We start from the raw sequence: 27,796 nt of genomic DNA on the forward strand, positions 1-27,796 counted from the left end.
CAGAGACGCCAGCCGCCGGCAGTGTCTTAGAAAGGCCTGAAGAGATCGCTGTTTCCTCTCTGAGTTTATTTAGAAGTATGGGAAATAGCATTACAGTGCAAAATCAGTTGATTCCCTTCCTCACTACAGTAGCTGGTAAAAATGAATGTAAATCCTCAAGTACACCCTTGTTTGCCAGGCTGATTCGTATTTTGTCCCACAACTCTCGATGTCAATACATCCTGATCTGTGTTTTTGGACAGGCGGTGCTCTGTGATGCATATCAGTGCTTATTAAGGGCTTGCTTCACATTGTACCACAGCTCAGATGCCAATAGCTATATATTGTTTGCCCTGGCATGAAATTCTGCCTCTTCTGTCGTGCTATTAATTAAAGGTGGATTTGTGAGCATTAATCAGGCCATTCAAATGTGCTTTTACTATAAACAAAGGCCTGGTTTCACAGGCAGGGCCTAGATTAAACCAGGATTAGGCCTTAGTTCAAGTAGACCATTTAAGTTGCTTTTATAAACGTGCCTTAGAAGAAAAGAAAAAAACATTACTAGTGTGCATCTTGAGACCAAACATATTTTAAGATATTTCAGTGCAAGTTGCAGTTAAAACAGCTCAAACATGCATTTTAGTCTGAGACTAGGCTTAAGCATCGTCTGTGAAACCGGGAGAAAGAGAGAATACAATATTTTCCTATGTAATGTAATTTATTAAATATATTAGAAAATTATAAGTAATATTAACCGGCTTCACAGACCAGGCTTAAGACTAGTCCCAGACTAAAATGCATGTTTGAGCTGTTTTAACTTGCACTGTTTTATCTTAAAATATGTCAGTGCCATTGTTTTGTCTCAAGATGCACACCAGTAATGGTTTTTTTTTTCTAAGGCACGTGTATAAAAGCTACTTAAATAAACTAAGGACTAATCCTAGCTTAATCTAAGCCCTGTCTGTGAAACACGGCCTAAACGTCAAAGATATTACTGTAGCACAGACCAAAATAGCATTTTTACTGTAGATGCTTTATTAAAACGGAAAAATGAGGAAGTATATACAGGTATGACAAGCAACATTTCTGTGGTCATGTTGCTACAATTAAATTATGCATATTGCAGGTACATATTAAGCATCTCCTCAGTTTGTGTTATATTTGATATATTTTGCAAAATTCTTCAGTTTTATAAGTAAAATATTAATACTACTGTAGGAAATGGCAAATACAAATTATGTAGTATTTTCATTTAGCAGAAACTGATTCACATATATGCATGGAAAGTGTAAATTAAAATACAAAAGACATTACCGTGCTCAAATATGTTTTCTATACACGTGAGTCTCCTTTTCTGTGGCCAGACACTGATTTCTCTTTATGTGAAGCCCTTATACTCAACATTTGTTTTCTTGTTTGCATTCCAGATGGCACACACGAGTAGGATCTTTGCTAACATCACAGATTCTCTATGGAGGCCCTACTGCTATAAAACCACCTGTGGGGTCCAGCGAGGCAACACAAGCATGCAGGATGTGCATCATCAAGTAAGACAGTAAGGTGTCGAGATCACAGTATGCATCTTTGATTGCATGCCTGAGAGGCTGTTTGTCCTGGATGCATTGACTGAGATGGGTACACTTTGTTCCCCTGCCCAAATGAAGGCAGTGATTGAGTTCTGTTGACATACAGGTCAACTGAGAGCACGTGGAAATTTAACACTGCTGCAAACATCAAAGAAGTTTGCATTAACAACCCTTTCATTATTTGACTAATTGATTAGTGCAAACAGAATGTGTCAAATGTGCGTTATCTTTCTTTGTAGATTTAGGTGAGACTGAAGATTTCTCTAAATGGATTATTTAGGGGAATAACACAAGTAAGGACTGAGGAAGAGGACGCATGTTATATCATGTAGCTTCAGTACATCCGTTTATCCACTTGGCGGTGGTAATGAGAGAGTGAGAAAAACAGGCCTTTCTTAGCACCCAACGTACTCTGCATTTGATTGTTCATTATGAAAACTGTAATAATTTATATATTTACATTGTGCAGGGTCAACTCACTGTGCATTACTGTGTTTAAACTGGTCTTTAAGATTACTGCAACACTCCGGAAGGTAAATATTTACTCTGAGATTGAAACAATGCACAATCTAAATGAGTGTGAGCGGGTTATCTTAAAGTCACCATGTCAAATGCCTCCTGGAAAGTTTAACATTCCATTGTAAAGAGCCACTGGATGTCACGTGCTAATCTTTCAGCGCACTTGTATGCAAAGTCAGGTGACATATAAATTAGAAAATATGCAGGCCCACTTTATTCAAATTCCAGCTCATGTACCAGGAAATATTTCAGATCATAACTGAAGAATTTTCTTTTCAGCTATTTATATTGCATGCAAAAGAAAAAGGCTCGTTTTAACTGAGCTCTACATGTTATTAAGATTTTTTCTTTCAGTAGGTAATCCTAATAATACTGTAGGCATTGTATAACTTGGTCATAAGGCAAATGACCATGGGAATCTTACATGACACAGTAAAGCTCAGTACAAGTGGCCACATTCCTCTTCAGAGCACTCTAGGTATCAGAGCGAGGTGATGACAGATAGTCTGATAGAAATCTGTGTTTTTGTTCCTTCTGCTAAAGCAAGTCCTGTTTGATGGTATAGAGCGGATGGAACACAATGTACAGAGTTCAGGGGATGGGAGGACCATGTTGTCTTTATATACTGTAAAGGAAAAACAAACTCGCTAATTAACTAAAGGGAAATGGCCTGAATTCGGTCGTTAAGTCTTCATCACACTGTTAACAATACTTCTCAGAAGAGTTTAGTCTCTGCTGAAGCTTTTAAAGTTGTTGTATTTTCATATGGTGTACACTGAGGTCAGTAAGATTTTTGCTTTAAAATAAAAAACTTTTTTAATGTACTTTTTTATATTACTTTATATTACTTAAAATACCTTCTTATTTAGATTTCTGCAGTTCTTTTGAACACATTATCAAGGAATCCTAATAAAATGTATCATGGTTTCCACAAAAATATTAAGCAGCAACTGTTTTCAACATTGATAATTGATGATTTTGAACCCCAAATCAGCATTAGAATGATTTCTGAAGGAACATGTGACACTGAATACTGGAGTAATGATGTAATGATGCTGAAAATTCAGCTTTGATCACAGGAATAAATGACATTTTAATTCAAATATATTCAAATATAAAACTTAAGTTGTGATAATATTTAATAATATTGTTGTATTTTTGAACAAATAAATGCAGCCTTGGTGAGCACAAGAGACTTCTTTCACAAACTTTTAACGGTACTGACTGTATAATGTATGACACATTAGCTCACACACAGTGCATTGGCCACTTGGACCAGAAGTTAATTTTAATTCAGTCTATTTTAGGCCTCAAAGTGGTCATCTGCTCTGGCTCAGTGTTTGAGGTTACATGCAGGGATGTGTTGGGCACTAGTGGAGCACAAAGGACCACAAAGGCCACGTGTCCTCCACTATTGCAGCTGCAATGGCACTCAGCCCATGCACTATGTCAGTGACTGTAGCTGCTAATGTCTCATTGTGTATTTTAGTAGAGTAACGAGTGAGTGGCCAGCACGAACTGTCACTGTGGGAACGGTCGAAGAGAGCAAACAGGCTGCTGTTTAGTTCTTCACAGTTGAAGCTCTGGACGAAGTGAACCTTCATTTCGGAGGGCAAAAACATCTCGGCATCCGTCTATCACCTTCTCACGAGTCATTCTCTCTCTCCGGCTCCTCCTCGCTCTTGGCTTTTTATTAGTGAGGCCCAGAACCCTTAGCAAACATGGCATGTTTAACATACCTGCATCGGGGCACTGCAGTTGAAAGGGCCTTCTGTCAACCAACCCGCACCCTTAATGGAGGCTGCGCTTCAGCTCTTTATACCTTTTTAGAAACATCTGCTTCGTTTGATGCCTTTAGCTGATCATCTCTGTGTCTGTAATTACAGCTATTATTATTCTCCCTTGTGACTTCACTAGTCAAATCACTATTGTGACTGCATAATGGGACGTTATGTGCCTCGCTCGGATAATTGCTAACAAGAAAACAAGCAGGTCACTGTCGTCTTGGATGAAAATATCTATTTCATGGTTTAATACCGGACACGCTTTATCCAAATGCTCGCTGTTATCTAATATGTGGGAGCATCCCAAGGCCACATTGTAAGAAGAAAGTGTCTCGTAACAGTTGCCGCTGGATAATGTGTGTCACACTGCTGTGGCTTGCTGGTTTGAGTATGATGGCTTGAAATGCAATATGCGTAATATTGTGTTAGTTTTAATCACACAATATGTGGCTACACCTAAAAGTCTGCTGCATTATGAAACCGGTGGTCATAATAGATTCGGAAAAGTCACGAGTATAGCAATGACAGAATCATAAATGAATCATTAAAGATATAAATATTATTCATTGAATCGCAAAAACATTCTTAATGATTCATTTAGAAATTAGACTGGTCCAATAAATGTTCACCTGGTCCAATGTCCAATTCATGAACAAATCATTCTTTTGAATATGATCTTTTCAATAAATTTCGAAATTAGATTGATCCAACTCACTTACTCTCACTGTAAAATCCACTAATAACACTTTTTAGTTAACTTTACTTAATGTCTTAACTTAATTGTAAAAATCTAGTAATCTGTACTATTCACAAACTATTCTTTGTTTACTCAGAAAACCCAAGTTAAGATGAATTGATTGGTTTGAGTGTGGTTTTTGAGGCGGGTAAAATCTTAATGGACGTTTCACTCATTTCCTCCACTTTTCTCTGTTTGCATTCACTCATTTCCCAAAGTCATCTTGAATGTTGACATTTTAATACAACTGAAAAATTTGAGAGAACATCACATCACCTGACTTCATAAATTGATGTTGATTTTCCTAAAATGTTTTAGTCACCATTATGGTGATTAGTGTTCCCTTTGGTTGGGCACTTGGAACTTCATTTATTGTAAATCTCTTCCCATTGATGCAGCGATTGCAACAAGAAATCAGTTTCAAAGGAAGAGAAGTAATATATTATATATATATATATTATATATATATAAATGAATATTTCATGTCAATTAATGATCTTTTATAATTTTGTTGCTAACACGTATATCCTAAACACTTTGTGAAACTTTTAATTGGGTTTATATAATCCTTCTATATTTGTGACAATCTTGCAATTGATCATACTTGAGTCACACAGACTTCAACATTCAGCCTGCAAAACACAACAATGGTAACAATTATATTTTATTTAAAGTAAATTATCAAGTACTCTCTACAGTACTTTTTTAGTTACTAGAACTCTTGTGTAAGTGTACTATACTAACTAAGCATTTGTCAGTACCACATACTATTCCTATTTCACTTTACTTGCTTTTTTTAAGGCAGTCGGTTTGCATGCTTTTTTTAAGTAAGTCCAACTAATTAGATGTTACAGTGTGTGATTCTCAAATACTTTAGAAGACTTATAACCATATAGCAAACAAATCACAGTTTTTTTTTGTAATATTTTTTAATACTTTTATGGCGTTTTGTGACCTTTCATTGTGATTGCAAGTTATACAGGTTTGGATTGACATGAAAGTAAATAATGACAGAACTTTGGTTTTTGGTTGAACTATCCCTTTAAAGGGGAATGTGTAATTTCTGTACAACTAATTGTAGAAAACAAAAACAGCTGTTTCCAACATATTTCCTGAAAACTGTCATTTCATTGTCCAGCCAAACAGGTAGTCTTCTACTCCAAACTCATGCCATCGGATGAGAAGTTGACACTCAAACAAATAGAGCGATATTGAAATAGCCATGTGTTTACACTTTTTAGGAAAATCAAACTACATTATAAATGACTTTTTTAAAGTAGTCTCTGCATGTTAAACTTGGAGAAAGTATATTTTAACTCTGAAAGACTCATCAGTGCAGTTTACCAATGTCCCCAATTCATTTTTTGTGTGTTCTTTATATTAAAACACTAACCACATATTGGCCACACATTTATAAAAATATCAAAATGTTGCAGTTTGTGTGAATGAGCTCTGAATGAAGTCTTTGACTGGATTTGGGGAATTTGAGTCTAATAATACTGACTGGGCACTTGAACAAGAAACCGAAAAATCTCGTCTTTCTCCACTCCGCAGACTGTGATTACACTGGATATATTTGACTGGTTTACTGTTTACAAAGGAGTGCTCAGTTTTGTTGTAAACCCAGTCCAGTGGGTTGGAGTGGCGCTGGACTTAAAAAAAAGAGAAAGAAGTGAATAACACACTTGTTTGTCTGGACGGCTGTCCTTGCTGTGTGCCATGAATTTCTTCAAAAGCTTTTGCCAACTTTCCCACTTTCCCTTTCTAAGGAACTCCGAGCGTATCTCGACTACGATTCAGCCGTACACATCGACGACAGTCATCCGGGACTCGCCATGTCAGCAGCAAGAGGACGTACAGATCGACCACAGGTATGCTGAGACGTCTAGCCATTGGTATTTCTTTGGGGGCTGCGACATGACATTCCTTATTTTCTTTCTCCTGATCTCTGTCCTTCTCTGTCCTCACGTCGGGGTGCAGAATGTTCTGTGTATTTAGAGGAAGGGGATCATGTATAATTCTCTCTCATCTGAAGCATCACTCAAAGAATCCATCAAATATCAATTAGTGATGGACTGCAAAGACAGACTGAACATTTAATGTACCCGAAGATCAACAAAACATGCACTTACAAAACTATTATACTGGGGTCAGGAGGATTGTCACGAACCTATGACAACCAAGGCTTCCCAGGGAGAGAATTACAACACTCTGTTGGATGGAAACTGTACATGTCCAGTAAAAAAAGAAAAAAAGTCTGTTGAAGTGCAATTCTGGGGGGAAAAAAAGCTTACAAAAGGTCTATTTTTTGCATCATGATGTTTTTAGATGGCTCATGATCTCAGATGACAGAAATAGGCAATTCTGAATCTTTTTTTAAAGTTTCTTGGAACTTTTTCGACCACCATAACTTTCATTTAGGAATAAAATACAGTTTGAAGTTCAGTTACTCGTTTGTTTTTTCTTAAAGGGATAGTTCACCAAAAATGAGTATTCTGTCATCATTTACTCTCTCTCATGTCGTTCCAAATGTCTGTATGGCAAAATTTCTTTCATGTAAGACAAAAGAAGATATTTTTTTGGTAATACTCAAGTATTATCAAATCTTTCATAAGGAATTACTAATTATTTGAAATAGTATTCTAAAGTGAAACTATTGTGTCACTCATTTATTTCTGTGTAGGTATGGTACAGTATTGCCACAATTTCAAATAACTGTTTTCTATTTAAATACATTTTAATATGTAATTTATTCCTGTGGCCAAAGCTGAATTTTCATCATCATTACTCCATGTCTTCAGTGTCACATGATCCTTCAGAAATCATTCTGATATGCTGATTTGCTGCTCACGAAACATTTGTCATTATTATCAGTGTTTAAAACAAGTTGTGCTGCTTAATATTTGTGTGGAGACTGATACAGTGTTTTTAAGTATTCTTTGACGAGTAAAAAGTTCAAAAGAACAGCATTTATTTGAAATAGAAATCTTTTGTAACATGTCTTCGTTGTTACTTTTGATCAGTTTAATGCATCCTTACTGAATAAAAGTATTAATTTCTTAAACAAAAAAAAAATTACTGGCCCAAACATTTGAACAGTATATTTTGCATTTTTATGCATTTTTTTTCAGAATTTTCTTGTTATGGTGAACTTTCCCTTTAAGGTTTTATTCAATGACCTTTTCAGACATGTTTCTATTATAAGTGGCATATATTAAATTCCACTTCCTAGGGACAAATTCCTGCCGGATTTGTTTGTCAAATACTATCCTTGCCTCACATCCATCTGCCAAGCATGTCCCAGTAAATGTCCAAATGTCATATCTGCTGACTTGTTAATTTTATAACAACATTATATTATTATGTTTAATAACACTTGCCCATGGCCCGAGCAGCGAAGACAAATTAGTTATGAAACAAAGGTCTCAGTCCGGTCACTTACAGCAGAACGACACAGAGAAGCGTGGATCGGCGGGTCTCCAAACTAATCCACGGTCATGACAGTGAGCTTCGGATCCCATTTCCTCTGGATTACACGGCGCTTGCAGGCAGGGTACTATATGATATTACAGAACACGATTATCCCTGTGAAAAAGATTGCCAGATAATGCGCTGATTATAACAACGACCATGGGGGTTCATCGGATGTAAAATCCGAGTCATCTGAACTTGGATATGTGCATTACAGGTATGCGATATCATATATTATTAGATAGGGATCTTTTGACATTTAAATGATTTGTGCACGTCTAAGCTGTATTTCTTCGGCAGTGCAATTTACATCTAATTCTCTCCAGTGTTTCCTTGTATTCTCTAATGAAACGTTTGGAGTGTTTTTGTGAAGTACAGGATGATGACTGGCATTTCTGGGAATTGGCTATACTACTCTTTGACCTGATGGCACATTGGTGCCACTTCGACCGGGCTCTATAGTGGGCAGTAGCACCTGATCTGGCATCTCTCACACTAGTGTGACACGTTTGAAAGCAACACAGCCACGTGTTGAATGCATTCCCTTCAACTTCGTGTCATTTTCCCCTGCTTTTTTTACTTGCTTCATGACTGGGAGTTGACCACGTGTTGAAGTCATATTGAATTTCCGTGGAAATCCAAGCAATGCATAGATCTGTCTGGATCATGTCCCACGATGCAGTGCTGCTGTTGCAGTAACAATAAATACTCGAATGCACCGTGGAATTCTGGGAGAAATAAGTGTTTCCAGATGTGGGATGAAAAACAGATTTGCACACTTATGTTGTCATCTATGAAGGGGTCCTGTAAAGCAGTCACGTGATGAGATGCAGTGCATTTTGTAGCACCATGTTTTTACTAGCTATAATAAAACAAACGTGCAATTTTTAAGTTTAATATGTAATTTGATGATTTTGAAACTTCAAACGAAAGCAGATAAGAGTGATGCAGTCATGAGGTTTACACTGAAGGCCATTGAAGCTTATGTAAGTGCATTAAACAGGCTTATTGGTAATTAGGTTTGTTTGCTATAATAATAATAATAATAATAACTCACTGGTTAATGTTTAGCTCTCCTCCTCTGATCACAGTCATCTGTCTGCTAGATGTCTGGTCACCACAGTGACAGCTGGACACAGATATCTATATAGTTCATGTGTAGATGAACACAGATGCATGCAAGACATCTTCTCAAAGTCACAATCAGAAATAGTAGGAAAAATGACTGATTTCACAAGCTTTACTAAAAAGGCTATTCTTTATCGCATTTAGCTTTAAATAATAATTTCCTGTATATAATGACAAGCAAAATAGGTCTTCTATTAAAGTAAGAAATATTTTTTGAATCTGACTCCCAGTCATAAAATGGACTAGAAAAGCTGAAGACTGAAAAAGTGTTAAGTTAATTCTGTCTGGACATTGTCAAACGTATTTTTATATTGAACACTTACTCATTGACCACGTTCACACAGTAACAAAATACGGTTGTCAATCCTGTATTTGAGTCCATAATTCGGTTACGTTCACACACAGGTCAGTTATTCACAGGAGTGACAACCGCATTCTATTGAATGTTAGAATAGAATTCTATTCAGTTATAACTGAACTCACACCCGTACATTTTTATGACTCACAACTGTTTTCATGTGTGGTTTTGGTAACTTACATCTATGGAGATATGAGCTGTGTGTCATGTGAATGTTTTAATCTCCCAAAAACTGACAGTGTGAATTAAGCCATAAAAAATCTATAAAAAAGCTATAAAGGTTTATCTATCTTAAAGTCGTCATGAAACAGAAGTTGCAATAGTCTCTTCTTCCCTATGTATTGTGATATATATCCAAGTAAAATGGCTTCTCGAACAAGAACATACGTAGAAAATACTTGATTTTGTCCATTGGGAATTGATTGGATAAGTAGTGGTTTGCTCTTGGTCGATCTCATGTGAGTGACAGGTTGCTCCGCCCTCTCGTCAGCATTTTTCATCTCTAAAACATATCACACAGTTCTGGGAATTTTTGGTGTATGTCACTGAGGTCATGCATGTGCAATATATACAGGGACACTGAACCAATAGGTCACGACGTGCCCTGGATTCAAGCCTGATGGGGTCCTCAAGGGTCAGAGCTATCAGAATGAGATATGCGAAGTGCATATTCCCTCACCTGTGGGAAGGGGTAATGGGGCCGCTTTCACAGGGGCCTCTTGGTGAGAGATCTCACAGAGGACATGTTGCACCAGCCTGTGAACACATCCGTGACCACCCCGCAGACACGATAAGCTCTTTGATAGAATGGTTAAAAAGTAACAACTGAAAGAAAATTGAAACTGGCACAGTTCTGCTGAATGTTTGTTTAAAGATATCGACTGACACTACAACCATATTTGAATGAATAACGCCCTAACCTGAGGTTGCGGTTGTGTCACGTCTGTGACACCTTGATCTTCTTGATTTAGTGTCCTAGTGACAACATGTTTATTGCTTTGTGGGTTTGACACGATACACAATTCTGCAGATGTTTGCGTTATAAGCACTCTTAAGCGGTGAAGAATTAAATATATTAAAGCAATATTTCAGATAAATGCTGTTCTTTTGTAGCCTGGTTAAAACCAGATCATTCTCGTCGGCACCGATAGCCTCATGGGCAGCGCGCTGACATATGGCGCCGTTGTGCTTCAGGTGACCCGAGTTCGAATCCCGGCTCGTGGACCTTTCCTGATCCCGTCCCCCGTCTCTCTCCCACCTCGCTTCCTGTCCACTCTATACTATCCTATCACAATAAAGGCAAAAATCACAAAAAAAACCCCAAAAAAACAGACCATTCTCAGTAGTAACTGGGTTATGGTCTGGCAAAGCTTCATTAATAACTCATTTCCAAAGGGGCGTCACCAACGGACGTCGCTCAAATGCCTCTGGGCGCAATTAGATAGACCTAAAACCAATCAGATCGATCGTCATCGTGTAAAGCCATATGCTGCGTCCCAATTCGCCTAAGTTACACTACGCTATAAAAGTATGTACTCTTTTTGTGAAGAAAAGGTATTTACTTTTGAATGTGTAGCAAAAAAGTAGGCAAGCTTTGGGACATACTACTTCGTCATCTTTATCGGACGGATCTGTCGCGTGCATCCTGTCACTTAAACTGCCCTATCAATCATCTTGTCACAGTTAAAATCCTCTATTAAATCTAATTTAATTTCCTACCGTTTCGGAGAGAAATATAATAGCACGTTATAATAATAATAATAAGAAATGTTTCTTGAGGACCAAATCAACATAAAAGACCCTGTTTACACTTGGCACTAAGAAGCAGTTTCAGCAATCCGATTACCAGAGGACGACACCTAAATACAGATGTATGGGGTCCAAAATATTTTGAGCTTGTCCACTTTCGACCACTTCCAGAGGTATTTGAAAACGCAAAAGCCGGATTGCTTTCGTAGTGTAAACACTCATGTGGTCGAATGCATTCGAACAGTCACTAAAGACCGTCTACTCTCCGCCTACTGACCTAATGTGTAAACATTATGGTCAGACAGGATTTCAACTTTGACGACTGAAGGCCTAAGTTAGGTTTGAAGCTGAAAAAAGTGGAAAAACGTTAGAGAAACATATAATGTGATGAACTACACCTGTGTGAACTTCTCAAACACCAACTGAAATGAAGTTCAGACAATTGTAAGCGTAGCTTAAGTGTCCAAATAGTTTTATGGCTACTGTAGATCTCAAGACATAAACAGTCACACTTTGGTCTGGTTGTTTTCATAAAACAGGCATGTGTAGCTCTTCTTTATCAGGATTCACTGGTATAGGACACACACATGGCACTGCTGGGCGAGTGTTTGAACATGGCTTGTCACTGACAGCATGATTGATCGTTCATGGGTCAGCTGTCAGTTTAAGTTACTTTATCCAGTCACATCTGTCTGCGTTTCTTCCTCGACAGCACTTCTCAGAGAGAAGGAGGGAAGGAAACACAGCGTTCTTTAGTGGTCCAAACCAGTGGGTGCTCCGCATTGAAAGGCAGGAAACCCCTGGAGGAAAGTCTCATGCTGAGATGTCACATGTGGAAGCAAAACATGTGGGGTTTTCTGGGGTCATGCCTTCTGCTTCCAAATTAAATTCTTTGGGAACCATATGCACCCCCCCCCCACACACACACACACCCGACATTAAGACTTTTTTCCAAAGACTAAGCAGAATCATCATGTTGCCTTCTAGTCAAGTCAATTCACCTTATAGCGCTATATTCAATGTTTCACAAATATGAGAAAAATTAGTAATTAATAGTAATTTCTCGCTAGAAATGACATCAAAAGTGGAAGACGTTGCTCAAAAACGTACATTTACACACAAACTGACCACCAACCACAACTTTCAGACGCCATCTTTCTTTTTTAGCTTAACTTTTATGGAATGGAACGCAAAGGATTGTGGGATATCAAAGTCAGCGGAGTATACATCTATATGCTGCCTTCAAAAATCGGATTCGGACATGCCTTGATGCTTTCGGACGCAGCCGTAATCTTCAAAAAGAATACAGTCCCAGAATGCGTTGCAACAGACTCAGTGAAAATATAGGCTACTCATTTACTTAAATATGAAGAAAAAGTACATACTTTTGAGTGTGTGTGTAGCACCGCTCTGTCGTGCAGTTTAAACTGCCCTGTCAGTCATCTTGTCACAGTTAAAATCCTCCACATTCAGTTTCAAAAATATATATGTATTTAAAAAACATACTTCCACATTATATAAAAAGCATATGTGTGAGATTATATAACTATTTCCTGTTATATAACCTTTCCCTCAGGAAGCCTCTTCTTCGCAGACTCTCGGCCGATGTGTTTTTACTATGCTAGGCTATGCATTAACCTGTGTCCTTTAGCCACAAAGAGTAACTCATACTATGAGAGGCATGTCTGTTAAACATGGTGTTGGGCTGCTCCAGACTTTAATACGGGTGTGGATTTAATACCTTAGTCCCATACGACACTGACAGCGATCCAGGAGCCTGTTCGTCTAAAGAGTCCAGCTGCTTTAATGGCATACTGATTGAAAACATGTTTATAAGGCACAGTGAGTCGATTGTGGGTTTTTAAACCAATGAAAAAAGGTGTCAAATATTTTTTATTGAAGATGTGTTGTGGTCAACAGGCGGTGCCTGGATAGTATTTAGACCCTAGACCACAAAGCAATGCTTTGTAAACCAATTCAAGTGCGTTTTCATGCTGGGGGCCAAAGAAATGTCATGACCTTGGGTTTCCATGCACTTCATCCAACTGAAATTAATTTTCCAGACGAATACACAAACAAACGTGACATTCAGAGCTTGTTTAATAAGAGTGGCCCATTTGAGGCTGTTCAGCATAGTATAGTCAGTATACATGTGTTTGTGACTGTTTGGCATCCGTCCATCCTGATGTCAGGAGAGACGCTTGATGTATTCTGAGATTATTTATGTTGCCTGTTTGACTCATACAGATGCCTTCCTGTCCCTGGGAACACACACTGCTCTCTGATTGATGTGAACACACAATTATCACAAAAACATTTCTATTTTTCTCTGTTTCGTTTGAACAGTTTTTTTTGGCCACTTAGTTCTTCTGTTTTTGACTTTCACAAAGGAATCGCTGCATTGTTGTATTTTAATAAACAGAATGGAATTCCCATGGCAGCTAAGAATCACAATCGTTGACATTTTAACATAAAAAAAATTATGTATTTAAAATAAATATGTTTAAAATCACAATCTTTTAAAAAAAAAAACCAATACATAATATTTTGTGTGCATTTTTTTCATTTATTCCACTTCAAATGTAATAGTTTTTAGAGAATCATATATAAACACACACACACACACATATATATATGTATATATATATATATATATAGTTTTGTGTTTAAAATTAATATTCCAAATTACCGTATAACAATTTAAAAACATTTTTAATTTTTTGAGCACTAAATAGGATAAAAAAGATAACATCTAAAGAAACATCTGGAACTAAAATGACACTTTATTAAAACAATTATAAAAAGGGAAACATCTGAGCAATAATATTTTGCTCTGCTTGGTAGTTCTTTTCTCCCTCTGTTTCTTTGAGCTTCTTGTTCCCCTGCAGGACAAAGTTGGTAATGCATGAGACCACGAACACCCCAGTAGAAGTATCTCAGACACTACATGGCCTTCAGAGCTGGATGAGTCATCACAGCCCCATAAATCTGAAGTCAGCGCGCCCGAGAGATTGTTCTAAGCACAGACACAGGCAGATAATAAAGCCTAATGTGTTTTTCAGGCACTCCAGCAGTCATTTGACAAACTGGACGTTCCCACTATAATATGACACCAGTGCTTTGAGATGCACACACACACACACGCGCGCACACACAGAGGGTCATGAAAGGCCTGTCTCCCTCTAGCTGTTTGTCAACTCATTGACCAGCAGAGCAGGGATTTGCACTCACATTTCTAGCTGTTTCAACTGTATTATTCAGTATGAAAGACATTCCAGCCCATGTGACTACAGCAGCCATGACTAAAGCAGTCAGCCGTTTCGGGGCTTTCCAGAGCTGCTGCTGCCCAATCCAGGCCATTTTGCCTTTTTGATGCCATGCCATACCAACACTATCCCAACCACACCCCTCCACAGACACACATATTCACACATACTCTAACTTTAGAGTGTGTTAACCTAAAGAGACAATTAAAGAGCACTGGTATAATGATATAGCATAGTGTATAAATCTGAGTAACTTCGAGGTCAGTCTGACAGGGCAAAATGCCTGCAGTATAATCATCTATCATTTTGAGTGTGCTATAAAAAAAATAAAAAATTATCTGGTGCCCTCTTTTATGATTACAGGCCAGTGATGATAATGAGAGAATCGTGGACATTTTTAACAAGTGGGGGAAATGGGTTGTTTGCACTGCAAATGTGCACTTTTATCTTATAGCTTGTTGCTAGGATGGGAATACAAATATATGCCATTGGATACAGTTAAAACCAACATAAGATTTGGCATGGTAATAGAAAAATGCAGGTTTATCAGAAATTTTTTATTTAATAAAAAATAAATAAACACAATAAAAAAAGCTATATATTTAATGATATATTTAATTAAGCACAAATAAAATCTAAGTTATAGTACATTCATTTCTAATTTCTCTTTTACATCCCATGCCATGTTTGTTACAATGTAAAAAATTATCGGTTGATTTAACTTAAAAAAGTGAGAAAACCCATTGCCTTAAAATTATTAAGTAAATAACTTGTGAACTTGTCACAGGAGCTTAATTTTTTCAATTACGCATGAAGTTTATATACTTAATAATTCCCAAAACGGATTTTCTCACTTTTTTCACTTGAGTCAATTGATCACTGTTTACAGTGTAAAATAAAAAATATATATATTTAAAATAAAATTATAATAAATGTAATATAATTGTTTTATTAACGTTAAACTTTAACTTTATTAAATTAAATAAATGTTTACATTTAAAAAAAAAAAAACGTCTAATATCTCTTTCACTTTCTAAGCGAATATCCAAGTGTTTTCTAAACACATATCCATACTTTACAGTCAGTAATGTGAAATAAAACAAAAATAAAATAAATTTGATAATAGGAATTGGATGATAGGATAAAAATATATTTAATTAAATGAAATGGCATTTATTTTTTTAATTTAATACAATTTTACTTTGAAAATGTTTTAAATAAATTAGACAAATTAAATAATTTTTTTTCGCTCTCCATGCCACACAGCCAAACTTTGTGAAACACTTATGTCACTTCGTAACAGAGATGTTGGTCCGTTTGTCCAGTTTGTCTGAGGTCATCATGTTTTCATAGGGAGGGACAACACAGGGAGCTCAGGGGAGATAGAAAAAGCGAGGGAGGAATGGAGAGAGAGAGAGAGAGAGAAAGCTGGGTGATAAGATGGTGCTGGAAAACTGAACTGACAAACACAGACCTCCGCCCTGAGCTCAGGAACCTGCTCCACACATCCTCTACTCTTCCATTTACATTTCCATCTCTCCTTTTCTCTCTTTATTATTGTTTCCAGGACAGATAGGGACAGAGAGAGCCCTGAGCCGAGTGCTGCAGATAAACTGGTTATCAAAGGACAGAGGAGGACAGTGTGTGTCTGTGTGTGTGTGTGTGTGTGTGTGTGTGTGTGTGTGTGTGTGTGTGGCTATTGTGCATTCTGCATGTCATTTCTAAAGCAATTTTTAGAGACTGTGTGTGTGTGTGTGTGTGTGTGTGTGTGTGTGTGTGTGTGTGTGTGTGTGTGTGTGTGTGTGTGTGTGTGTGTGTGTGTGTGTGTGTGTGTGTGTGTGTGTGTGTGTGTGTGTGTGTCATTGCTGGACTGGTCTTGGGTTAATGTGAATATCACGACCCATTTTATAGAAGTGACACCCCAGTTGTCCAGCTCTTTGTCCCCAAAAAAAACCAGCAGAACACACTCACACACATTTGTAAATGAGGACAAACTTGTATTGTTAACAATACACTTTTATATAAAGCTACTATAATTATAATGACAAACTGTAAAAAGTCATTTTTTAGTGTTAGAAGAAAAAATTGATATACGTATATATATATATAAAAGTGTTTATGTTTGAGTTTTGCAATTGAGGACGTCCCCAAAGGGACGTTTGGTCAGATTTAGCTCACTTTTGGGGACAGTTGTGTCTCCTAGCTATAGTTTAGTACACACACATTCCCAATCCGCTCATGCCATGTAGTTCACTTCAATGACAACCCACTAAGGCACCGTATCTGATCATTTACTCGTCCTTGTGTCACTACAGGAAATATAAAGGATGTTTGGTGGGTACATGGGAAAGAGAAGGTAGGAATTTTATCCTGAAGCTTAAAGAGTAAAGTAAACATTTCCTGTTCTATAACTCCTTTTTGACACAGTGGTTTGACAAGCAGACCAGGGTCAGGGATGATATTAGCATGAATTCTTTAAGAGAAGTGTCTCCCTTGGGCTCCTTTATGACTTTGCACAGTATTATACTCTGCCAAACAGGGTGTGTGTGTGTGTGCATGCGTGTGTGTGTGTGTGTGTTTTATGATACCCAGAAGATGATTGTAATGCTCAGAGGTTGGCTTTTCCATCTCATTGAGGTCTCATTTATACCTTTGCTTCAAATGTATCTTCTAAAAGCAGAATAAAATAGACACAATTGAAACAAATGTTGACATGTTACAGTACGCGTATTAAAAGACCTGTGAATGATTTCTGAGAAACACTGTTGATATTTGATATCAACCCAAACAAACACACCGATCCCTTCATTGCTCCGCCCCCAAAATACATGAACACGCAATATACAGTGGATGTCTCTTTATCAGCTGAAGTGAAGCAAAATAATGCTTCACGAAAAAGAATGTGAAGATGATGAACGAACAACAATGAAGAGAACATAGCCTACATTTTATACAAGCGAGAGTTGGTTGTTAGTCGCCAGCAGCTCCAGACACACAATGACGCTCAAAGCTGGCCTGTTACTAGCTAACATTAGCCTGGAAATCCAGACCTAAATCTGAAAGATTAATGGTCTGGCATCGACTAATGAAAATCGTCCAGCTCGAGGGGCGGCACCAAGCGTGCATTTGAAAATCTCACTGCACGCAATTGGATAACACTACGACCAATCACAACAAGCCCCATACGCTTAGCTAGCGGAGCTAACTGGTAGATTAGACTCTTGCCGCATCCGGTCGGCAAAACAGCAAAAACGCCCTTCTTGCAAAGGAACGATTCGAGCGCCGTCTTCTGTTCTTCTTTTAGATAAAAAGCCAAGTCTAACTCGTTCATTGTAGCGGCCAAAGCCGTTTCAAACAACTGGTGTTCATCCATAGCCATCTTGCAATGTTTACTAATGACTTCGACGTCGCAGCGCTGTCGTCATCTGTTCATCTCGCCTCTGGCCCGCCTATATCAGATAACCCGATGTGATTGGTGCAGCTCAGATACAAGGGCATATTTAATGAGCATCATTACTCAACGCCAGAGTAAACTCGCTGAGCAAACTCAACTTGTGCTCTCGCGAGAACTCAGGATTTCCAGGGTAAGCTAACATTAAGCAACAACAGCATATCTTGGTTCTGTGAAACCTGGCATATCAATATATGGAGTAGAAACAACACAACCTCTGTGTTCCAGTTTCAGGTTTCTCCAGCACTGGAAAGCTTTATTGGGTCCTAAAGCTCTTGTCTGCTCATACCAGTTTCCAGTGATATTCCTCTGATCTTTTTTTCTTTAATGTCTCTCAGCCATTTCTCTTTCTACAGTCTTTCTTCAAATCTCTCTCTCTCTCCTCCCCCCATCATGAGTGTATACACCCCTACTGCTGATTGACTATAAGTGTGTTGTGTTGACATATTGAAGACTCATCCTGCACTCACTCATTTTGTCCAATCAAATGCTTTCTAGAATGAGAATTTCCCTCCCCCTTGTACCAACTACATCTGACCATATAAAGTAGCAAATCATTTTCTGTAATGTAAATACAAAGCTGTTAGCATGTCCTTCCCACTCAAACTTCCCGTTTTAATAGAGGAAAGTTATTTTCTCCTATGGGTTCAGTAATTATATAATGTTTTTTGGGTTTTTTTCATGACGGTAAGAAGAAGGAAGAAGGGCATCACCAAAGGTTATGAGTGAAAACACAATCACAGTTTAACAAAAAACACATTTCCAACCTTTTAGACCGCCCACAGAAGTGAATTCTGGGAAGTGAAAATGGTCTAGTCAGTAGACAGAAAGTGAGGGGTGTTGTGGGGCGATACACCATATGTTTGCTTTCATATGTGTGTTATTGTATAGAAAGCGTGTTTAACTGTGGTGTCTGCATGTATGGACTGCTTTATATTTGGTGAGCTACGACCTCAAAAGAAGAACCAACACTTTTTTTCTATTCACTATTTCTGCTTCTAAATTGTCTTTTTTCTCAGCCGCTATTTAGCCACATCCGCATGACAAATTCAAATTAAGTCAACCACAGTTAATACACAAACCCCTTCCTCTACCCGTGTGAAAACAACACACATGTTCCCTGCCTCCCGTATGAACACAATAGCAGCAGAAGTGACACACTGGAGAGTCACAGTGGCAGGAAGTCAGTGCAGGTGATAGTCTGTTTATGAGCAAGTTACTCAGCGACTTTTTAATAGTTTATTACAGATGCACAGTGTCGTTTTAGAGACCTATATTCTGAAAGGAATGAATCTTAATTGCTTTAAGTACTTTAATACATTTACAGCCACATCATCTATCTATCTATCTATCTATCTATCTATCTATCTATCTATCTATCTATCTATCTATCTATCTATCTATCTATCTATCATCATCATCATTGTCATTATGTGAATGTGGTGTCATGCGGTTCTTCAGGTGTGACAGCTGCCGCGGGCTCAGTGGGCGGGAAGGGGCGTGTCCCATCGCACCCTCTCTGCCTCCACTTTCCCTGTGTTTAATATGAAGTGAAGATGTTCCAGTGTTTATAGCAACTGTCATTATAAACATAGCGTGACCCTCTACCAATCTAAACAGCCCACAATACGCCCCGCGGATAACTTCACATAGACTTAGAAATAAATCTGTTATTGCACAAATGCAGACATGCTGTCAGTGATAAAAGGCCCGGTTTTTATTGGTTTATACAGACTAAAACCGTCCATGTGAAGTTTGTTAAACACACTCTCAAAAGCACTTATTTTCTCAGTGAGGGAACAGTTTAAGCAAGAGTTTGACATCAGATTTATACTGTAGTATACTTAAGTGATAAAGTATAAAGTGCAAGGCCTTCAGTGCCCTTAAAAAAATAAAAAATACTGCATAACAAAGACGTTCCGTTACAGTACGATGAAGGCTACTACTACATAATAAAAACAAGAAGTTAATAAATGAAACTTCCATTTTAGATACAATATTGAGAGTTTGTCAGTTCCAAATGAAGACGAAGCGGGATAACGGGATTTCGTCATTTCTACACGAAGACGAGTCCATACTCCCCAGTAGCGCCACTGGGTTTGCTGTAGCATAGGTTGTAGAAAGGCCTGTGCGATGGCACGTGCGTCATCACTACGACACACCCCTTACGGCATTGGTCCTGGCTTTTGTCCACACAGGGCTCGTTCCGGGACTGATCCCGGCAATGTTACTAGGTCCCCATCCCGGCATCAATTCCGGGACGTGTTTGCGTTCACGCAGAAGGCACTCTAGCAATTTTACGGCAATTTCCCGGGATCAACGCGCTGTGTGAAAGGGGCTATATACTGGTGTTTTGTTCCTTAATGAATCTGGACGAATTGGTTGAGTGAATAATACAACGACTCACTTATAAAAGCAGTGCATTTGTCATCTCAGCTGTCTCATTTCAGAAAAGCAACCGTTATAAAAATGTACTATGAGGTGTTTATTACGGCAATTTCTTTCTTACTTTGGAATGCAATGATTGCTTTTCTGAAATGAGAGCCTCGATGACGTATGCGGCTGACAAATGCGACCTGCGGAGGGTAAAGAATTCGAAATGAGACAGAAAGAACAGTCGCGTGTTTCGTTCGTGAATTATTCAGTGCGTTTAAACAAACGATAGGATAGCTGCAGGTCGTAATGGGCTTGCCTAAAGGTAGGGGCGTGCTGAATGGTGCACAATGCTACAACAGAAACTAACCCTTAACCCTACCCCACACCATAACAGACAGCTTTCGCAACCAATTTTAAAGATCTTTCGGCAAGCCTATTACTCTGACCTGCAGATACACACACTTGAACGCATCAGGTGGTGATTCAAGAACTAAAAGCATTCACTCATAAAGACACTCCTAAAGACAGCTGTCGCCACCTACTGGTAACCATTTAACCTGTAGAAAACAATGCTTTAAAAATCTGTTAAATCTTCATTTCCCATTTTGAGTCTTACATTTTTTTGAAATAAAATTATTTATCATATTAGGCAAAACAAACTTGAATAGGGCAGTATAAATGTGAAATATTGACTCTCTGCTTTTTTTTATTACACATCTTTAAATGTTTGTAATGCTTCAAGTGAATGTAATGTTGTAATACTCCATGTGTTCTTTATCCCCTACAGTTGCTGGGTAACTTCCCAGAATTCCCTTAAATTCCCAGAATACTCTGGGCCCCAAACGACCTGTCAACACATTCCTAAAGCTCCATTCACTCTCTAATTGGCTAGAATGCCATTTCATCCTGGCCCTGATTGGCTCACTTCAGAAAGGTCTGAGGCAACATAACTTTACCAGCTCTGTTTACATGGATCCCAGGTTGCCATGATGACATTGATCGTTAATGTTGCAATATAGTGGGAGTTTTGACAGTTCTGACATATTTTTTATGTAACTGCACTTGTTGATTGATTGTGACATTTCTTCACACTCTGATATTTTTATCTCTGATGCCGGGCAGAGAAATTGAGGTCAAAGGTCATGCTATACAGGCCAGAATGTCCAACAGGAAAGAAGTCTGTATTTTATAAATGCTTGAAGGGCAAATGTCAGGTCTTTACATTCTTGCCACAGGTTAGTGAGTACAGTAGCTTTCATATCACCACTTGTATCCCAAACGTAAAAACCGGTTTTAAATCCATCGTCACGTAATCCTGGCATGTCAGAGCACAGAACGGCAGAGAATTCTTGTAGTCATAAAATCTCACAATATCATCGTAATATGAATCCAGTAGAGAAAGAGAGACCTTTGTTTTTCAGCACTCCCCATACCGCAATAAAGAAGGAAAGGGCTTTTATGACAATATTTCATAACTACTCCTGCCTTTGGGGACAGCATCGTTCCAATGCCTCCTTTGTTTTGAAGGTTTTAATTGACCAGGGTTACGCCATTGAAAGTAAACAGAATTTGTTCTCAGTTCATGCCGCTGCTGGTTTAAAAATGTGAGTGGCTCATACAGTAACTTGAAAATGAATGAATGAAAGAAAGGAAACATAGAGCAAAATAGATCTGACCCAGCGGCCTGGCGATGTGACCGTTTCCTGACTTCAAAATAATACTTCATTCACAGACTAAACAAGTTTCCCACTACAAAAATGTACTGGGTCACTGCTGGTGTTTTTATTCAGTTACAGTATTTTCCCATTTTAATATGCTATATGAAGATCTCAGAAACCCTTGTTATTAACGACACATGGGTGGCCATTAAGTAAACTGCAGCCAACAACTTATTGCTGCTGATCGTGCATATATTTGTAAAAGCTCTGCTATTCACTGGCATCATGTCAACACATGAGGTAATTAAAATTACACTTTTAGGATAGTTTGATTATAAAGTAAATTTGAAATCATTTGACCATACTTTCATCATTTATTTGTCCTATTTTTCTAATTTATTTGTATATTTTATCGATAATCTAATCAAACAGATAAATAATCACAAACAATTTCAATATTTATTGCTTCAATTATTATTATTACTTTAAATTATCATTTCCTCTATACTGTACAGATTTATTTAATAAAGATTTAAAATAAAGAATACGTTAACCGTGATGGAGATCATATGACAGAATAAAATGAATATTATAAAATAAATAGTTTTAGAGAGTCACACTGTAAAAAATAATTCCGTAAAAATACGGATAATGTACTAATAAATTTATTTATGTGTGTTTTTCTCTTTTCTGTGGCGAACAAGGTGTTTTCAAACCAGCAGAGAGGGTTTGAATGTTTACAAGGACCCTCCTTCTTATCTGCGTGTGTTGTGAGACGTGGTTGCCGAGAAGAAGAAGACGGAGCAAAAAACGTTATTTTGTTTGATTGAACCCTCCTCGCCCTTTCCCATTTGCTATTGGACGTGAGAGCAGCCAATGAGTGGGTGGGGAGGTGGACTTCCTGTGGGCCAACTACACGGGCCCCACATGTAAAATATTCCTGACCTCTCCCATGGTGTTTATTTTAAAAAGAAAAAAGGAAAAACGTTCCCCATCATTAAGGAAAACACTGAGCCTGTGCATGTGGTATTTGGACGCTTGCCTGGTCTTCGTTTTACTGTGCCGTGATTGGTGGAGAGGATTCCGTTTTTTTCCCTTACAAAACAAGCTCTTCATATGTCACACATGTATGAAGCATGCATGTTTGTTCTGATGTAGATAAGACATCTGCCCGAGGTCATGTGGATGTAGTTGCAATCTCTTTCAGTCCACATGTCTCGAACAGGTCCTGTAGACAGTGATAAGGGCACGTTAGGAGAGACAAGATTAAAAAGAGCAATCATGAAACACAGGAAGTGAAGCGCAAATGTTAAATTGATTTTGAGATTTGATAGAAAGGATTGAAGGGCGTAAGAGAGATACGAAATACAATATGAGCAAGAGAGGGTGTGGATGATGATTTTTAATAATAGTTTAGTGGGTTGAGAAAAAAATCTACATGTATCATCAGTGTTTATTTGGCAGTAAAGTAGGCTACATATTAGTCTTATTTTGGTAATGTACTAATTTTAGAAGAATTTTTTTATAATGTTTTTTTTTTCTTAATTTATTATTATTTTTAAATAATAAAATATATCATGCAAAGAAAGAAAGATAGAAAAAAAGATGATTTAAATATCTAGCGCCCCCAAGTTGTGATCTACAAAAAGAACATTGAAGATTGAAAGATTTATAGTAAAATGCTGCCATCTATTGGTAGCTGCAGTGGTCAAATTCATGACTCATTAAAAGTCATTGCATTCATTTATCGTGAAAAACCTTAAGAATATTCACAGTTTCTTTAGTGCATTTCATTAAACAGTCCATAAATTATGTTAGCCATCACCACAAACATCCATGTAGAACACAGACTTTTTTATATAGTTATATTTTAATTTTATTGCATAAATCACAATATAGCTTGTGTGATATAATTGTTCTGTTTAAAGATTTTAATGCATACATTATATAAATGAATATTTATATAGCCTACTTATATTTTTGTGAATGAAATTAACTATTTGTGTGCGGAAAAAAATTGAGAATGTATTTGTTTTTGTTGAAAAAAAAAAATAAAAATAGGTTGGAGTGTTTGTCCAGATGAGATTGTGTGAAAGAATTCTAGACATCATGTGCTCGGTAGTTTTGACATTTAAATGGGTTCATTCAGCCTTCTTCCATTTGCACTAAGAACTTCTCTCACTTTGAAGGATCTTATCTCACAGATAAAACCACTGCTGGAAACCACTGATATTTCTTCTAAAGATGAGGTTTGGTCTCTTGGTTTCCTCAGCTAAAAAATAAATAAATAAAAAATGCTAGCACATTGTTAGGTAAATTAATTTATATGCAGTAGCCTATGCATATGAGTCTGAAAATGCTTTACTTTACTTCGCCACCTGTGCCAACTTGCCAACACTGCAAAGCACAGAAGCTGCACATAATGTAGGCTATAATGTCTTTATTGCCCATGTGAGACCAGCTTGTAACGAAACTTGAAAAACGAGACCTTCCCCGACTTCCTAGGTTGTCTATGAAAGCCTGTAGACTGATTTTTATGTTAAAGCAAACCAAAGATTATTTTGTACCTTAAAATAATGTTTCCAAAATCGTTTCAGTGGTTCATCAACTCGTGACAGGGTGAACAGCACTTCTGCATTCGCTTTGCGACCCTCTATCGGCTATAACCGCAGTACCGCAAGTTTGCCAGATCGGGCAGCGGATCTGTAGTTCGAATGAAACAACAAATTTGACTTGCTTTACGGCAAGCGTTAGCTACTATAGCCGATGTGGAGCCTATATTAAAAATAGCCGTTTCTGATGTCACAATACATCATACTTTCAAAAAATCATGCAACATACTCTACCTTGTCTGTGGACATCGTTATTTCCAAAGCCAGTGCTGGATAAACAAATAGCGTGCGTGTGACGGTAAATTATTTACGACAGGACAATTCCGCTTCCAACCTGTAGGGGAACCGAAGAGAAAAAGTGTTTTGGTGTTGCTTTAAGTACTCGGGACGTATTTCCCTGGAAAATCAAAAGAATGTGACATTACGCGCACTCCCGAGAGATGACACATGAACCGAATGCTTATAAATACCTACAATACAACGTCGTTCACCTAACGTCGTTCAGGATAATGCCGAAAGAGCCAGTGTGTAGCCCACTGTAAATGAATCATGTAATTGTGTCATGCAACGAAAAAGGATTAATTCAAACTACAGTCTCACATAGCTATCTACAGTCTTAAATATATTCTACTTCATAATCAAACTATCATAACAGTGTCATTTTAATGACCTAATCTGTCGACATGATGCCAGTGAATTGCAGTGAATTTTTCAATTGGCCCAAGTGAAATTCTGTAAATTCTAAAATTAAATGTACAGATTTTCACTTGGGCCAATTGAAAAATTTAGATGTTATCGGTCAATTGAAATTTTTGATTTGGGAGTGTTACAAATTTTTTACAGTGTACTTCTAAACAAAAAACTAAATATCTTCTCCATGATTATAGCCTATCAGGTCATTGAATCACGTCCTTGGCCCTGTCCCAAATGGCACCTTAAGCACTCGTGGTCTTCCTACGAGTCCGCACTTTCGTGATGTAACGCCGCTTTGACTGTCGGGAAGAAGTCTGCATCAGTGCGGGCTCGGAAAAAGGGTGCATCGAGGGCACATATCGACCGCAAAGGGGGCGCTCGCGAGCACCCGTCTAAAGGCCTAAAATGACAAATGGGACACCCTATGGTCTCACGGACTTACTGGACACGCGCACGCGGCATCCATTGTAAGTCCACAAGACCGAAAGTGCATATGAAGTGTGCCATTTGGGACAGGGCCCTTGTACGTCAGGCCTGGTTGCTGGCTGCAGTTCACTTAACGGCCACCGGTGTTAAGTGGTGCTAATAACACCAGTTTCTGAATCATACATAGCCCATTTTAATTGAATTCAATATTTATTTGAATGTAATATTTTAAGTTGAATTGATTTCTCTCTGTCAGCCCGCAGAACCTCTCAACTTGAACCACTATGCCACTAAGAAGAGTATAGCAGAGAGCATGCTGGATGTGGCGCTGCTGATGGCAAACGCCTCTCAGCTGAAAGCCGTCCTGGAGCAGGGCCCTGAGTTCAAGTACTTCCTCACTGTCATCATCCTCATCGCTGCGTCACTCTTCTTCCAAGTGCTCGCAGGAGCTCTCTTCGTCAACATGGGTGAGCGTCAAATACATCATGCATCATGCACAAGATCTGTCAGGGATTTTAAAGGGTTAATCAAAATGGATTTAGTAATACAATCTTTCTTTTTCAGCACGCAAAAACCTCAATGATGTGGCCAATCAGAGGAAGCTGGACATAATGAATAATGTGGCCACAGGGCTGGTGTTTCTCACCGTCATCATCAACATCTTCATCACCGCTTTTGGGGTGCAGAAGACAGGTCTCTATCCTAAACAGTAAACTGTCTGTAAGATCCTATAGGGGATTCTGTCTTGACATGTGAAAAAAATATATCAAAGTTGAATATGCGTGCTACACTATAAGCAAAGTGAGTTTTAATCAAGCTTGTGACTGTTTCTTTCATGTTTTTAATGGTTATGATGTCACATCAATTCATGAAAGACTTCCTCCTGGCTTTGATGTTTGATATAAGACACGATTATTTAAAAGTCTTTTTTAATTTATTTCTTGAGAGGGCATTATATTAAACAGTCTATAAACATTCATTTATCCTAGACTGTCCGGTGATTTTATATTACCTAGAAGCAAAACTTGTATAACATGAATATATCATCTAATAAGTGTTCTATTCATCCTGTCAATTGTAAAACTAATAAATGTTTATCATGAGTTACTCAACTGTATGCCATCCAATTTACTGTATTTATATAGATAGATAGATAGATAGATAGATAGATAGATAGAGGACAGATAGATTCAGAAATCATTCTATGCTGATTTGCTTTTCACAATACATTTATCATCATCATCATCATCAATGCTGCTTAGTATTTTTGTGTAATTTTTTTTGTGTGTATTTAAAAAAAAAATGAATTTTGCATTTCTTTGAAACTGAAATGTTTTGTAACATTATAAATGTCCTTATTTTCACTTTGATCAATGTAATGCTTCTTTCATCTTCTACAGGAAAAGCTATACTGACCTCTAGTGGAATACGTATTTATATTACACTAACAGGCAATTGGAAACAAGTAATAAAAACGAATAAATCCCTTTCAGGCTTTAAATGTTAATAAAATTTGTCTTTTGAATTTATGTACAGTAACTAAATCAATATAAATAATAATATTAATAATAGGTCAACATCAGACTGTCCAGTTCAAATAATGATGGGTTGTAAATAGAATTGGTTCAGTTGCTTTATTACATTGCAGTTTGAAACTGTTTTCAGTAAGAATGATGGTGTAATTTACTGACAATGATAATCTGATAACTCATCGTTAAAGGAAAGAGACTATAGGCTAATTTATAAACTGTTCTCGGTTAAAGGGATAGTTCACCCAAAATGTTTAATTCTTTGATCATTTACTCAAGTTGATCCAAACCTGTATGGATTTCTTTCTTCTGAACACAAAATAAGATATTTTGAAGAATGTTGGTAACCCGACAGTTGAGGTGACCCATTAACTTACATAGTATTTTTTTTGTTTTCATACTATGGAAGTCAATGGCTACCGTCAACTGTCTGGTTACAAACATTCTTCAAAATATCTTCTTTTGTGTTCAACAG

The 27,796-nt window shown here is 37.6% G+C and overlaps 1 protein-coding gene across 1 annotated transcript; it reads left to right on the plus strand.

Moving 5' to 3' along the window:
* The first annotated feature begins 1,412 nt into the window (after window positions 1-1,412).
* ninj2 (ninjurin 2) lies at window positions 1,413-27,560 on the plus strand. The gene is made up of 4 exons (XM_084408306.1): window positions 1,413-1,526; window positions 6,374-6,475; window positions 26,049-26,259; window positions 26,357-27,560. The coding sequence occupies exons 1-4, from the start codon at window positions 1,506-1,508 to the stop codon at window positions 26,503-26,505; spliced, it is 483 nt and encodes a 160-aa protein (XP_084264432.1). The 5' UTR covers window positions 1,413-1,505; the 3' UTR covers window positions 26,506-27,560.
* Window positions 27,561-27,796: the final 236 nt, after the last annotated feature.

This window comes from Rutilus rutilus (genome assembly GCF_951802725.1).
Source record: "Rutilus rutilus genome assembly, chromosome: 4".
In the NCBI taxonomy this organism is placed as follows: domain Eukaryota; kingdom Metazoa; phylum Chordata; class Actinopteri; order Cypriniformes; family Leuciscidae; genus Rutilus; species Rutilus rutilus.